The sequence below is a fragment of the Podarcis muralis genome, chromosome 2, assembly GCF_964188315.1.
Source record: "Podarcis muralis chromosome 2, rPodMur119.hap1.1, whole genome shotgun sequence".
Taxonomy (NCBI): Eukaryota; Metazoa; Chordata; class Lepidosauria; order Squamata; family Lacertidae; genus Podarcis; species Podarcis muralis.
Window position 1 is genome coordinate 85,074,842 of NC_135656.1, and position 15,450 is coordinate 85,090,291.

At 41.7% G+C, this 15,450-nt stretch overlaps 1 protein-coding gene across 4 annotated transcripts in view; it reads left to right on the top strand.

The window, feature by feature from the left end:
• Positions 1-15,450, top strand: part of PLXNA1 (plexin A1) — a 293,792-nt gene that overhangs the window by 209,109 nt on the left and 69,233 nt on the right. For all 4 annotated transcript variants that reach the window (XM_028719206.2, XM_028719204.2, XM_028719207.2 and 1 more), the window contains exons 11-12: positions 13,296-13,392; positions 14,416-14,606. In XM_028719206.2, coding sequence (XP_028575039.2) covers positions 13,296-13,392; positions 14,416-14,606 — 288 coding nt within the window. The remainder of the gene's footprint in view (positions 1-13,295; positions 13,393-14,415; positions 14,607-15,450) is intronic.

A 15,450-nucleotide genomic window follows, 5' to 3' on the forward strand; every position in this document is an offset into this window, starting at 1 on the left:
ACTATCATTCTTCAGCAGCCCTCCACCTCACAGCAAGGCTACCGGTTACCCCCACCCTTCATTACAGGGATGGGATAAAACACTTACACTGATCTGTCCTAGTATGGGTATAGCCTTGGAGGGAAAGTTGCTGTTTGCCAGAAATGTATTTATTTATTTTTATTTTATATCCCTCCTTTATCCCAGAGCAGGACCCAGTGCAGTTCACAGCATGTATTAAAACATTTTAATTAAATGCCTATGCCTATGCCTATTAAAAGCAGTCCTATTAAAAGCAACACTGAAAGCTATTACCAGTAAATAGCAGAACGACAAGAGAGAAAAAGAAAATGTACACCACCACTCTCAGAAGACCCGCTTGTGGCCAAAGGCCTGTCTGGACAAAATATATATTTCCCTGTCTGGCGAAAGGAAGGTGGAGAGACAGATACGCTGGGCTGGTGTCACTATCAGGGAGTAGCCACTGAGAAAACCCCCTCCCGTGACCTCACCTAATGTGTCTGTAGAGGTGGAGGAACCCATAGAAAAGCCTTCCCAGAGGATCTCAAAGCCCCCGTAGGATCTTTCTTCTTCTTTTAATATGCCTAAGTTATTTTGTTTTGCTGGAGGAACTGGTGGCATGCTGAGTCAGAGGGATGAGCTTGGGCTCTCTTGTCCTTTTAGTGTTTCACAAGGTATAAGAGCAAGGCACCCAAGAGATTATGACATACATTTTTTATTTATGCATTTAAAAATGCAAACTGTACCTTTTAACCTATAAACAAGCAAGGTTCTCAAGGGTGTTTACAACCATTAAAACACAATAAAGGTAATTTTAAAACATACTAAAATATACTGCGTAGCTAAAAACACACACACCCTAGAACTTCCATTCTTCACAGCAGCCAAGCATTTTACATCCCAAAGGCCTATGAATATAAAATAATATATATTAAATATACAAGTATAAATTAAACATCCAATAAATATTCAATTAAAAACTTTGCTTCTGTTCATTTTGGACCTGAGTCTAAGGGATCTCATTATAGCTGCATAAAAACCTGAGGCTCTAAATATGCTGAACTTGGGAGATGTATAGTTTTAGAATTAGGCAAATTTATAAGGGAGGGAGGCTGAGTTACAGGCAGTGATGGAGAAACATAAATGCTAGGCAGGGAGAGAGCAGATGTAAAATCAAAGCAGATGTCAAGCCCTGGTATGTGTGTGTATTTGTGCACGTGTACACACACACACACACACACACACTGGTATTTTACTGGGCCTTGAGTACATTTACAGGGCCCCATAAATCATATACACAAGGCCCTTTTATGAGCACTGCACACCTACAATGTGTGTGTGTGTGTGTGTGTGTGTGTGTGTGTGTGTAAGCATTAGCCAGGCACAGAGAGTGAAATAGCACTGGATCTTACAAATCCAGAAACGTTGGTGGAGGGGAGAGCCTCTCTCTCTCTCCAAGCAGCACCGGCATTTATCTTTCCTGCAGCAGTGTTTAAAGTGAAAAGGGAGTATCAGGAGAGTTTGATAGGATCCAATTAAATTCTAGCAGATAAAATAATGATGAATTGCAGTTGAGCCCCGGCGAGACATGATGTGCATTACTGCCCTCCCTATAGTGCTGGGAAGGCATTGAGGTCATCAACTATAGAAAAATAGGACACAGTTGCAACTGTACTATTCGTGCAGAAAACAGCCTAGGGAAATGAAGTTGGAAGCTGATTGTGTGAGTATATACGTTCAAGGTGGATGTTCCCACTGTAACATGGTTGTTTATGAGTCTATGAGATTAGCGGACTGGCCGTATTCCTTGTTGAGAGCCTTTCTCTTTAGCCATTGCATACACTCTGGATATGGGACTGACAAAAAATAAACAAAAATATTAGATACTTAAGTTTCTTACTGTGATGGAGAACATTTTTACAGTTTTGTACTTCTCTGAATGAATGAAATAAAAGTTCAGAATAGGTCCACTAAGCAAGCGTTGATAAAATTATCCATTGAATTGCTGAGATTGCTTACCTTTTTCAAATCCCTCCTTGGTGCAGCTGGGTGCGTGTTTAACCTAAACTAGTCTTGCTAGAGTTCCCCCTATTAGAATAAATAAGTAAAATAAGGGTTTAATAATGTTTTTGGATGGCATGCATACTTGTGGTACGACAAGGTAAAAATGCACAAGTCCTTTAAGAACCATATTGTCAGGAAAGCTGTGTTTAATGTCTGGATAAAATACAAAGACTTATTAGAAAACAAGACCCCAAGGTGGCTGTCACCAATGGAAGCCAAGGCCCTGAAAAGACTCAATATGGAGGCCAATTGGCCAAAATATTGGGAGATAATAGAAAAAGAAGGTGATACTTGGAGATTGCAGAGTTTTGAGAAATTAAAAGGTAAAGTGCGAGATTGGTTACATTATGCTCAGATCAAGGAGGTTTTTAAGTTGGACAAGAAAGTAGGTTTCCAGGTGGAAAAATCGAAATTAGAAACAGAGCTGTTAGAACCTAAGACCAAAGTACTTTCAAAAATGTATAACTTGCTGTTGAAATGGAATACGCAGGATGAAATTGTCAAATCAGCTATGATAAAATGGGCTCAGGACATTGGGTATAATATTATGTTTGCTGACTGGGAAAAGTTATGGACCACCGGAGTAAGGTTCACGGCATGTAATGCCTTGAAAGAAAACATTATGAAAATGATATATAGGTGGTACATGACCCCAGTTAAGCTGGCAAAAATATATCATTTGCCCGATAACAAATGTTGGAAATGTAAAGAAGCTGAGGGAACATTCTTTCATCTTTGGTGGACATGCCCAAAGGTTAAGGCTTTCTGGGAGAAGATCTATAATGAACTAAAAAAGGTATTTAAGTATACCTTCCTTAAGAAACCAGAGGCCTTCCTTTTGGGCATTGTCGGCCAAGGGGTGTTAAAGAAGGATAGAACTTTCTTCATGTACGCGACAACAGCAGCAAGAATTCTCATCGCAAAGTATTGGAAGACACAGAATTTGCCCACCCTGGAAGAATGGCAGACGCAACTGATAGACTACATGGAATTGGCTGAAATGACTGGCAGAATCCGAGATCTGGGAGAAGAGACGATGGAAGAGGACTGGAAAAAATTTAAAGACTATTTACAAAAACATTACAAATTGTATGAATGTTAGGAGAATGCACAAATGAAAGTAACATGGCAACAGTAAAATTATTGTAAGATATTTGAGAACGTATGATGTTTAAGTTAACGTCGAAAATGGAAGTAATATTGGGTTCAATAGAAGGAGTCGAATTTACGACAAATACAAGTTAAAAGTCGAAATTGAATACCTGAGAATTATAAAATAAGAATGGAAGTAAGGTTACAAATTGCTGCATATAATTATATTGTTGGGAACGCAGGCAAGGGGGATGTGAGGAAGTCCAAAGTTTATGAAAATATAATTTACGAATACTGTTATTTCATTTCTATTTTCCTTTTGTATTCTTCTTTTTCTTGGAGTTTGGTTTCTTCTTTCCTTTTTTCTTATTTGTTTGATGTTGTTTTGGTTGTTAAAAAATCTTAATAAATATTTATTTAAAAAAATAGAATAAATAAGTAAAATACATTGAAGGGACTATTGTTAGTCAGGAATAGCATGCATTACTTAAGAGTGAGAATTGGGAATGAGTAAAAACATTTCATTTATTTTATCTTTGGGTGGACCGAAACTTTCTCTACCTGTTTCCAAAACCATCCATCTGAGTGTTTTGTTTCAAGTGTTTTTGATACTTTGGTGGAACATGGTAAAGAGAAAACTCATCAGAAAACAATCTGAAAAACTCCAAATAAAGTATCCTGGGGGGATATAGGCAAATCCCTTCATTTGAGTTTAAATCTGGACTGATTTGGAGCCTTGTGGAGACAACACTGTAAAAGTGTAGCATCTTTCAAGGAATTCGCGGTTTGAACATGAGGTGTTTATTCCATACTACAGACATTTGGAGGGCGGGATGCCTAGTATAAAGATCTTGGGCACCTTAGCTTTCACATTGAAGAAACAGGGCCTAGCCTGCCTAATAATAAAGAAGATGCTGAAAATTTGTATGCCATGAGCATCTTCCCCCCCCTCCCCCTGTTATGTTCTTCTGTAGTGGATCTTTTGCACTGGATTCTGATCCTCTTCCTCCTTTCCTTCCTCTGCCTGTGTTTCCATATCTATACTATGTCTCTGGGTGTCCTTCTGCATCCATCTGTTTGCTTGCTTATCATGCTGTGTGCCCATCTGTGTAAGTTTCTGTCCACCTGCATATGTGTGTTCCTCTGATTTTTAAAGACAGATCAGTTGTTTTGAATATTTGGTGTAGACTTTGGAAACAAGGAGCATTTGTGGTAGACTTGCAACAGGTGATGGAGTTCTCCGTCAAGAACGGAGACAAAATTATGTCAAAGGATGGAAGCAGGCAGGCAGCTAGTATCCACTTTGGCCCACTCATAATTAAGGATAGCCAGGATAGGCTAAGAAGTTGGTAGGAACATTAAATAATGTTTATGATGTGCCTGAGTCCTTGGGTTCATTGAATTTTGATGCCACATAAAGTCCTTTTTGCTGCTAAGTGAAATGACAGAGTGCCACTCATGTTTTGTCAGCCTCTTACTGTGTATAGCCACATGGGAAGTCTGCATGACTACATGGTTTAGGCATGTTATAGCCTCTGCGTAGATTGCTGCTTGTGGAGATACTTTTATGCTCTGTTTTTGAAATATGGAAGACAAAATTTGGACCTTGATGAAGGGTGGGGTGGGGAGACAGAGCTGCATAAGGTAGCTCAGTTTTTATGGACTTTCTCATCCTGTGTTGGATCCCGCCTTCTGACCAGTGTGAGCCAATGCCATGTTTCACAGGGAAGAAGGGTTTTGACACGCATCGGGGTGTGAAGAATGCTAGACATTCCCAGGGCGGGAGCAGAGGAAGCTGGGCCATCTCAGGTATAAAGCGTTGCTTGGGATCTCCTATCTTTCTTTCAGACATCCTAACCTTTATCCGAGAGAGCTGAATAACTGATAGGAACCACATGCTAGCTTCACTCAGAGAAAACAAAGGTGGCAGGAGACAGACTTTTCTACACAAAGGTTTCCAAACAGACCAGGTTGTGAAGCCATTGCTGAAAGTTGGCTTGTGAACCCTGGCTTGTTTGGAAGCCATTGACCATAGTTTCCTGGCTTGCATGAAACAGGAAATGAAGGTTAGCTGCAGCCTCCTGGCTTGTTTCCGCACATGGGTGAAAGGATAACCAATGCAGGGTCCAGAGGGGGTGCGTGCAGGTTCATGGAACTCATGCATATCCTCGCTTGCTAAACCAGGATCTGATTGTCCAAAGATGGTCATTGATTAATTTTAATCTTACTGTATTGTATTAATATGTTGCCAGCTTTCTGGAGGTTGCTTTTTAATTTTGTAAACCACCATAAAATCTTGAATGAAGATCAGAGGGACCAGAGTTCAGTGGTAGAGAAGCTGTTTTGTACACAGAAGGACCCATGTTTAGTTTCTGGCATCTCCAGTTAATATAGGACCGTTCAATCCATTTAGTCCAGTTTGATCTACTCTTACTATCAGCAGCTCTCCAAAGCCTCAAGCAGGGATCTTCCACGTAATCTGCTAGTAAATCAGAGATGCCAAGGGACTGAATCTTCTCTCATTTGCATGCAAAAGATACGCTTTACGTGCCCCAAATTTGGTCCTGCCCCAAATTTGCCTGACAATTGCACACTTTTGGCCATTTCAGCAATTTAATGAAGAGAAAAACAATGCCAAGAAAGTTATTTGAGATACCCCCCCCCTTTAATTCATTTTAGCAGATGAAAATAAGACAAGCCACTGCTATATGATTACCCAGCCTTCTTCAGGCCACTTCTTGGAAACCCATTTTATATAAAATAATTGTACTGAAGGTGGCTTGTCCTGCTTTTACAGCTGATTCTTTCAGTTGAGGCAAAATGGCCTGTTGTGAGCACACAGAGCAGAAATCCATGCACATCTCAATGTTCGTTGTGACAAAGGCCTGTGTTTGGACCGCGCACTTTGCGTATATTGTTATTGTTGTTGCAACTCCCTCGTGTGTAAAATGAGGATTATAAAATAAATTTGCTTCTCACATTCTCCAATGAAGGCTGCGAGAGGGCAGGTGGGAGTGTTGATTAGTTACTGTGTAAATTTCTGTGGTGCGTAATTGCAGAGTGTTGTAATCTAAATATATGTATTACGGAAAGTAAAAACAAATCCTTTTTGAGCTTTCAAGGCATGCACAGGATCCATCTGGGTATCTGTCAACAACAAATAAATACAGCTTAAATGAAAATAATTGGAGTGCGGCCAAGTCTTGAGGTCAGGGATCTGTAGCAATCGTGACTGGCAAATCAGCAAGACAAGTGCAGGAGCTTTTGTTGTAGGAGAATGGCACAGAGCGTCAAATTCAGGCTAGTCTGGTTAAATGCTCTTCTTCTTGGTGCTTTCCAAAGATGCACTCATCTATGAATACAATACCTCTCTACCCCCACCCCACCCCCTTAAGGCACTTGCCACCAGATGCAATTTATGAGAGTTTGGATTATTCATATCTTCGAGTTGATTCCCTTTAGATCCTGATTTTGATAATCTGCTTAGTAAATTCTTCAAGAAGAAACAGAGCAGAAGACTGACACTTGGGTTGGACCGCTAAGCGGGGAACCTTGATAGTGTATATGTATCAACAGTTCAACTATTAGGTCTGAAGTAACATGTAGTACTATTAACTTGAGAAAAACCAGCATTAGTCATTTTTACTCAGATGTATAGATATTCATTCTCATTAGTTTATGGTGATTTATTGACAGCCGTTTCCACTAGAAATGATGAAAGGATTTGTTTGTGGGGATGGTCGTATATGTATTGGGGTGACTGTCCCCCAAAGTCAAGAAAACTGGGTAGCCAACATGGTACCCTCCAGTTGTTTGTGAACTACAATTCCCATCATCCCTAACCTCTGGCCTTAATTGTTGGGGCTAATGGGAATTGTCACTGAACATTTGGAGAACACCTCAATGGCTTCTACTCCTGTTATGTCCTGCTATTCCAGAGATGTTATTTTGTCTATGTATAGTGTAGCACGGCAGAAATCTGAAAGGCCAATCCAGGTAGCACTTTGTCATAACTATTAACTCAACCAATAAAATATCTTTAGAAATGTGTATTTATAAACATTCAGATGGAGAGAAAATAAGAGCATTGGCATCATGCTGCTACTAAGACATCAAATCAGCAAGCATTATTACTATTTTTATAGCAGCCTTACCTCATTGTATGTTTATTTGGAAATAAGCTGCTTTGATTTTGGTGAGAGTAACTTGCAAATAAATGCACCAGACCCTTGTTATACAGTGGTACCTCAGGTTACATATGCTTCAGGTTACATACGCTTCAGGTTACAGACTCCGCTAACACAGAAATAGTACCTCGGGTTAAGAACTTTGCTTCAGGATGAGAACAGAAATTGTGCTCTGATGGCGCGGCAGCAGCAGGAGGCCCCATTAGCTAAAGTGGTGCTTCAGGTTAAGAACACTTTCAGGTTAAGAACAGACCTCTGGAACGAATTAAGTACTTAACCCGAGGTACCGCTGTATATTGTAGAACATTTACAATCTGGGTTGTTAAGTAAAGGGAACAAGTGACACAAACACACGCATACCTTTCAGTCTCAATACATAATAGCATGAGGATTCTTATCTGCGTCAACAATTATGGCCACAATACTATGGGGCATATACTTTGCATATACTTTGAATAAAGGGTGAGATTTTCTGTATGTGCCTTTAAGAGGGTTAAAAATATCAAATGGCATAGAAAATAAAAACAAAGTAGAAGCACGAGTAAGTGTTTGGCTTTGTCTGTGTAACTCGAGCATGTGGTGTCAGACTCCTGGCCAAAGCTTGAGCTTGTTGGCTGCTTTCTGCTCTGTCTCCTCCAAAACACCCACCTTCCCTGGCTTCCCCTCTGGCTCTTGGGATGCATGTCGGGCTCCCTTCCTATACACAGTGTTAGGAAATCCAGGAATAGTTCAGGCTGTTGTTGGCAAGACCCAAAATCTGGCTTGTTCTTCCTCCGGTTGAGTCATGGAGAGACTGGCAACTGTGAAGGCAGACATATTCCTAGTTCTTTTCCGCCCCCCAGATGTGCCCCTCTGTCCTTCTTTCTGTCCATGGAAGAATTGAAAGAGACAAGTGAATCTCATTTAGCATGTTCTTTAATGTGCACAAACATGGTGGGTGTGTTTTAAGCAAGCCACTCGTCTTCTTTGCAATGATTAGGGCTTAGTTCGCCAAAATAGCAGATGAGATGGTAGATCCTATGGTATATCGAGACAGCAGGTAAAGGCTCATATTACTGACTCCCCTTCCACACTGCACACAGAAAATGAGAGGTGAGGATTCCACCCTAGCTCTAGTTTTCTGTGCATAAGCTATCTTGGGTTTCTTCTCCAGTACATTCTACAGGATGTAACTGAGCTTCCTCTTTCTACCCCTGCAATGGATTGCTTTAATGGTGTTGTTTACAAGGCAGAAGTAGAACACTATCAGTAAATGTTTCCAGAGTTCTAGATAAGTGGGACTCTTGAACTACTTGTAGCAATATTGTGCTATCTGGGTTCTGATGTTCCACAGACTTTGGCAGAACAATGAGAGTGAGATCTGGATTTTGAAGATTGTTGTGGGTTCAACTCTCTCCCACAACCCACTCTCTTGCCAGATAATGATGGCAGGGAAAGAAAAGTGTAGTGCTGCTTATTTCAGAGGGCAAATAGTGGTGGTGATGATGATGATGATGATTTAAAATACAATAAAACAATCACAGCAATTAAACATTAACGTGAAGCCGCAGCAGAGCAGATAAAATATTAATATTGTTAAAGATAGAACAAAGTTGTTTTATTCATTTATGCTGCTTTTAATATAGTCTTTTGTTTTTGCAAGCTTCCTTGAACTATATGAGGAAAAGCGGGGTATAAGCATTTCAGAGATAGATAGATAGATAGATAGATAGATAGATAGATAGATAGATAGATATTTAAAGCATGAACTGGATCAGTTACCTAACAATCTTTGGGATCATTTATGTGGGAATCAGTATTGTGCACAGTGGTTGTGGGAGACATTTGTCTTGATAAATTATTGGCTCATAGTGTGAAGTTTCATTTTGACTCAGTCAAAACCTGTGCAACATGTTGTTTCCAATCTCCCACAAATCTCGCTTACTAAGAAAGGCAGGCCTGCATTTCCTGAAGCAGAAATGCACCTCTCTCCTACCTGTGAGTTTCTTTTGTCAATGCAGGCACCTGGAGGGTTAAATAATCTCTCCCCGCTTCCCCCCTACTCCACACCCAAATCAGAAGTAACTCATTTCCAAAAGGAGCCAGGGCAGAGAAATGCAAATAAGTGTTTCGGACAGCTGCAGGCTGTATGCCTTCCTGAGATGCCAGTGCCCCAAATGAGACATGTCAGAGTACAAATTGAAAATGCCAATTTCACTTACTCTGCCACGCTGCTCGTCACAGCTAAATCCTTCTCTGCCGCCCCTCCCCCCCCACTTCCCGAATGATGGGTGCTTCTCCTTAATGTAAATCTGCCTGACTTCTTGGGTTATTTCTGCAGTGGGTCTCTTCAGCCAATCTTAGCGGGACACAGCTACAAAGGAATGGGAAGGGAAAAGGTACACAGAAACTCTTCCCTCATCCATATTATCTGAATGTCAGTTATCTTCTAGTGATCCATATTTAACTCCTGTACTGCGTAAAGGCCTTATTGATGTGAGCTTACAGTAGCTGTACCCCCATCTATCTGAACTTCTGATTGTTTCGGCGCTGCCCAGCCCATTTGCATAAATTCTTTTTCTGGAATTTGTGTGAAGTTGCTTGGAATGTACTGGGTATATGTTTATCTAGGTACAGATGTAAATATAAACAGTGACTAACAGATTACTTTTTTAGAACACAACATTTCTCCTCCTGCCTTCCTCAGTTGCCCAGCTGTGAATTCAAGTCCACTGGGCCAGAATTTCCCCCCTTGTTTCCAGTGTTCTTGGATCTGGTGGCATTGCCATTGCAATAATGGATAAATCAGAGAGGGGGTGTGGCTATCTGAATGGAAGTGTTTTCCAATTGGTTGTTACATTCCCCCCCCCCCCCACAAGATTGGCTGTGTGAAATCCTAAAGCATTTGTGTGCATCAGTTGCTGTGTTTAACATGGAAAATAAGAGAGGAGGGACTCCAGGTGTTTGAAATAATGTTCATTCCAGGCCCAATGTGTTTCGGAACAAATCCATCCTTGGGGGCACATTTTTAGCAGTGTTTTGCAGTAGTAAGAGTCCTCATGCATTTGGTGAAAATTGCTTATAAAACTGTGCCCCTGAGCAAAGCTTTCTTCCCAAACATGTCAGTCCTGAAATAAATCATATTTCAAACTCCTGGAGAGTCTCCTATACGTATATGTGTACATACACAAACATGTAATTTTCTTCTAGAGGTGCTTCCCCAGTTTTAACGGCTGGTTTCCTTCAGTTATCATTTCACCTATGTACTGAACTTTCACAGTCAATGATGTAAATTAAATTGCTGGACCTGGCAGTGAACTTTTTGTTTGATATACTAAGTCATAGTATATCATGGTTATAGCCAGTCATGATGCTCATGAAGTAACTGTCTCCAGGAGATAAAACACAGGCAATGCTGGGCTGTATCCAACGTTAGGCATACTCACATCTAACCCTTAAAATGAACAAACATGACTAGCTTAGGTCTACAAATTTCTATGGGTCAATCTTACTTGAGCTTAGCTGGATACCTCCTAGTACATTTGAATCCTTCCACAATCCAGAGCAAACTCGTCTGAAGTGCAGTTTGATGCTTTGAAAACCATCTCTCTGGATGTACATGCACACAGTTCAAGGAGCTGGGGAAGGAAGGGCTCAGTTTGTTTAGAACATTAAATGAACAGTGGACTTTTGCATAGATCTTGGAATAACATTGATGGCTTGTGCAAAAGCATCATTTTGAAGAAGGCACTCGCTTGTGTGAGCAGAAGTTTTGCTCAGTTGTGTCATCAGTCCATTTTTTTCAATCCAACTTTTTTCAAAAAGTTACATTTTTAAAAAATTCAAAAATAATAATTACCTTTTTAAAATGTAAAGTGCTCTTTTATACATATTATTGTGAGCATTCTAGGTTGAATTTTGTTTTTATAGTTGTTTTGAAATGTTTTTGTAAGTCAAAACTTAGGGAAATGACAAATACACCATCATTTGCCTTGGGCGTTTTTATTGAAGGATGGTATAAAAGCATATTAAATAAATTAGTTCCTGAATGGGAACTTTGGCTGATACGCTTATTTTCTCCTTCAAAATTATTGTGCAGGATAGACTGTCATGTTCAACACCTTAGGGCAGCTGAATTTTACTGATTAGACCATACTTATATACAGTGAATGTCTTACTATATACAGTATTGCCTATGTTGCACTCTTTGAAATTGAAGGAGCATGATGTAAACATATAATCTGTAAAGTAGTTATGCCCTACTGTTTGTAATGGGATTATTTTGCAATTGGTTGTCCTATGAGAAACACCCTGGTCTTTTCTCAGGAGCTCGGCCTTTCTCTGGTGGGTTTCTTACGCTAGTTCTGTACTTTCACCTGAACGCTTTACACTGTAAAGCATTCAATCAAAAATGCAAAACCAGAGTCCCTTCTGTTTCTTTGCGCTTATCACTGAATTAAGCACAAAATAGGCTTTGAAGGAAGCTGAGGCGTGGAAGCTTCTACCTTCTTTGAGTGGCAGGAGGATGTGGAGAAAGGGTGCTTGGGGGCACGGATATGCGGGGAGGGGAGGGGACCTTCATCTTTCACTTCTCTGTGTCCTCATCAAGGCAGACTCAGTGCCATTGGCTGAGGGTAGGTGGGTGGGGTGGAGTGGGGGGGGGAAGGATCCAAGGCACAGGGAGAGCTGATTCTCCAGTGTCCATAGCTCCCTAACAAACTCCAGCAAGCCATGAATCTTTCATTTAATCTCTCCTGACACGCCTGTCATTTTCTCCGGAGAGAAGCGGAGAATCTCTCGCCGAAGGAGGTCATTAGCTGTCAGGGAAGGTTCCGACTGCCTTCCTGTCTCTGTATCGATTAAGCCTCCACATGCGCGCAGGCACTGTGGAGGGAATATTGATGGGGCTGCCAGAAGTTTGGCTTGGGCTAGAGATTGGGTGTATCTTTTCACTGGGTGGGAGGGACAAGGGCTCGTGGGGCTGCTTGATGAAGATATAACCCCAAATTTGTCTGCCTCTACAACCCTGCCATCACAGAGCTATTGTCCGCTTTAGGCTCTTGCTTTTTCGTTTTCTGTGTGGGAGCTTTATTTCCTTAGACCCTAGGAAGGCAGAATCTAATATTGCCAGCTCTGGAGAGCAGAGAGTGATGACTCCAGCTGCTGCTTAGTTTGAGATATCACTGTCACTCAGTTTGTACAGTTCACCAGAAAATCCTCCTCCTTTCATTGGAGGAGCAGGTTCAACATGAACGCTGAATGTTAATCAGAATCAAATGATTAGCATGTTTAGTTTTTATTATATATCACCATAGTGACAATATTGTACAAGGTCTGTACACTATTGGAGGGGCTCTGAAAGCCACTTAGTCCACAGTGAGTGTATGCCAGCAGTGCTTTTTTTTTTTTTTAAGTACAAATTCTTCACCCAGGTAACCTAATTCCTGTGCCAAGAGAAGCTGGAGTCTGTAATGCAAATAAATTATGCACATGACGTGACTTCAAATAGATTTGCTTATTTCCCACCAGTGATTCTGTTTCTGCTAGCTATAGGAGAGGCAGAAGAGCTATGCGAAAGCATATCCAAACTCTTGCAATATTGTCTGTGCAAGTAAGAAGATTTGCAGGGGGAGGTTCTTGAGGTGCATTGGATTCCAGACTCCAATTCCTTTTCCTCAGAAAAGGTTTTCCATTCTGGCAGAATTCTAGGAAGCAGCTGGGAGCTGGAAATGTAAGTGCTGCTTTTGGAGAGGGGGAGGCCCCTGGATATTGGAGACTTTGTATTTGACTAGAGTGTCTTGCTTGGGACGTGTCATCATCCCTGGCAACCACAGATCCAGATGGGTACACTTAGAACGAGCCAGAAGAATGCAAAGCTCCCCTGTGGTCTGTGGTCTGATTCCTGATGTATATCTGTTTCTTTCTGTCTGAGGGTGCCTAATGGACTCTTTTCTCTTGTGTTTCCTCTGGCAGTATTCCTATGAAGGAAATGGCATCAGTGACCTCCCGGTGAACCTTTCCGTGGTATGGAATGGGAACTTCATCATTGACAATCCCCAGAACATCCAGGGTAAGCTGATGAAGTCAGGTGGGGTGGAGCACCCTTAGCAAGATACAGCAGGAATTCCCTGCAATGAACTGCTTCTGCATTCCACTTCTGAGCCATCCACCTCAGGGCCAGATTGACACCAGTGCACCCCTACAGGTGTAAAATCAAATATTATGCTAGCCTGAGCAAACAAGCTTTCTAACACAGAGCAAAGTTAGAAGTGGTGGTCTGGGGATTACTGGTTTCTCTCCTGCCCATCAAAGCGCCTTGACCCTCCAAACGCGGTGTACTTGCTCCGAAACATTTTCTCGGTAGTGTGCTGTCCTTATAAACATGCCCAGCCATTCAATAACTCGTTTGAGACTTAAATGCACGTTCACTTCCTAGACATAAAATGAAATCACTTTGAAGGCTGCTTTACGATCCTGGCTCCCACTGCAAGGAACTTAGGACATGATAGTTAGGTTAGTTCTGTAATGGGCAAAGATTATTTCACACACAAACACACACACCAAATAAATTCACAACATTCTTACAAAATCGTAAACCTCAGAGTCATTTGGGGAAGCCGTGACAACTATGCCAGTTCAAACCACTTGAAATTTGTGACCCTGATTGTGGCTTTCAGCGGAGATCCTAGCACAGGGAAAGGCAATGTTGTGCCTTTCATATGTTGGTGGATTGCAATTCCCAGCATCCCCGGCCACCATAGCCATAGGCTGGGGATGATGAGAGTTGTAGTCCAGCAGCATGTGGAGGGCACCACTGGGTTATCCCTTCATTAGTGGATAGGCATTTGCATCATAAACAAATCCCTTGCTGGCTGTATTCAGTAGTGAAAGCTGAAAACTATACAGGCAGTGAATACTGTCAAAACTGGCCTGATACGACAAAGCATATGGAAAGTGGTAGACCCTGAGGTCCTTTAGTGGGCACTGTCAACAATTACCCATCAGAGGGGGAATCCGCGTAGCAGATCTGTCCTCACCCCACTCCCCAACTTCTTTTTGAATGTAAGCAGGGATTTGTGTTTTCTTCTTGCAGCTCACCTATACAAGTGCTCAGCTCTGCGTGAAAGCTGTGGGCTGTGCCTCAAGGCAGATCCACGCTTCGAGTGTGGCTGGTGTGTGTCAGAAAAGCGATGTTCCCTGCGCCAACATTGCCCAGCCTCTGAGAGCAGCTGGATGCATGCCAGCAATGGCAATAGCCGCTGTGCGGACCCCAAAATCATTAAGGTATGCTTGTGAAGGGTAAGCAGGGGGGAGGTTTTTCTTCTTCTCCTTTATCCTCAGTGCTGAATAGGAAATCGCCTATGGTGGAGGGTACATGGTGGTGGGCAGTTCTGTAGCATATGATACAAGATGTAGTATTCTCCTGACACTTTCTTTGTTCAGATGCCAATAACTGGTGCGAAGCCTCTTCTTCCCACCAACCAGTGAGTGCTCAATGAACAGTAACGAGCAGAATTAGTGTCTCCTGTGATAAGCCGCTGATGGGGCAATGCAGCAGTGATTGTAATGGAGAATCAGTGGAATATGGTTCAGTGGTCAGAGTTGGATGGAGCTATCCTGTCTTCTGTTCCTAACCCCAATTGACATTTCCCCCACTTCCAGATTCTCCTTGTTCTCTTCCATCTATAGCAGGGATGGGGAAACCATGGCCCTCCAGGCATTGCTGGGATTACAACTCTCATCATGGTCAGTGGTCACTGTTTCGCCATTCTTGATCTATAGAAGCATGGTCGTTTTGGAATCTGTTACTGTGGCTTAGGTTTTCGATGTCAACGTTTTGCTCTTAATGGGTATTGTTATATATGTTGTGAAAATCAGGCAAAGTGTACGCTTTTAAATAAGACATAAATAGGATGGAGATGAATAATATCAGGTGACACTTGTGACCTGTGCAAGTTCATTGGCCAGTGCTGGTGAAGACAGGCATTCCAAAGAGGGGTTGGACTCAGATTCACCGCATTATGAGAGGGCTTTGTTTCCAGGACTGATGATACATATTGAAATTTCGCTTAGAATGACTTTCTGTCGACTTACTACAACAGGCAGAGTAGTAGGAGTATATTTTTTT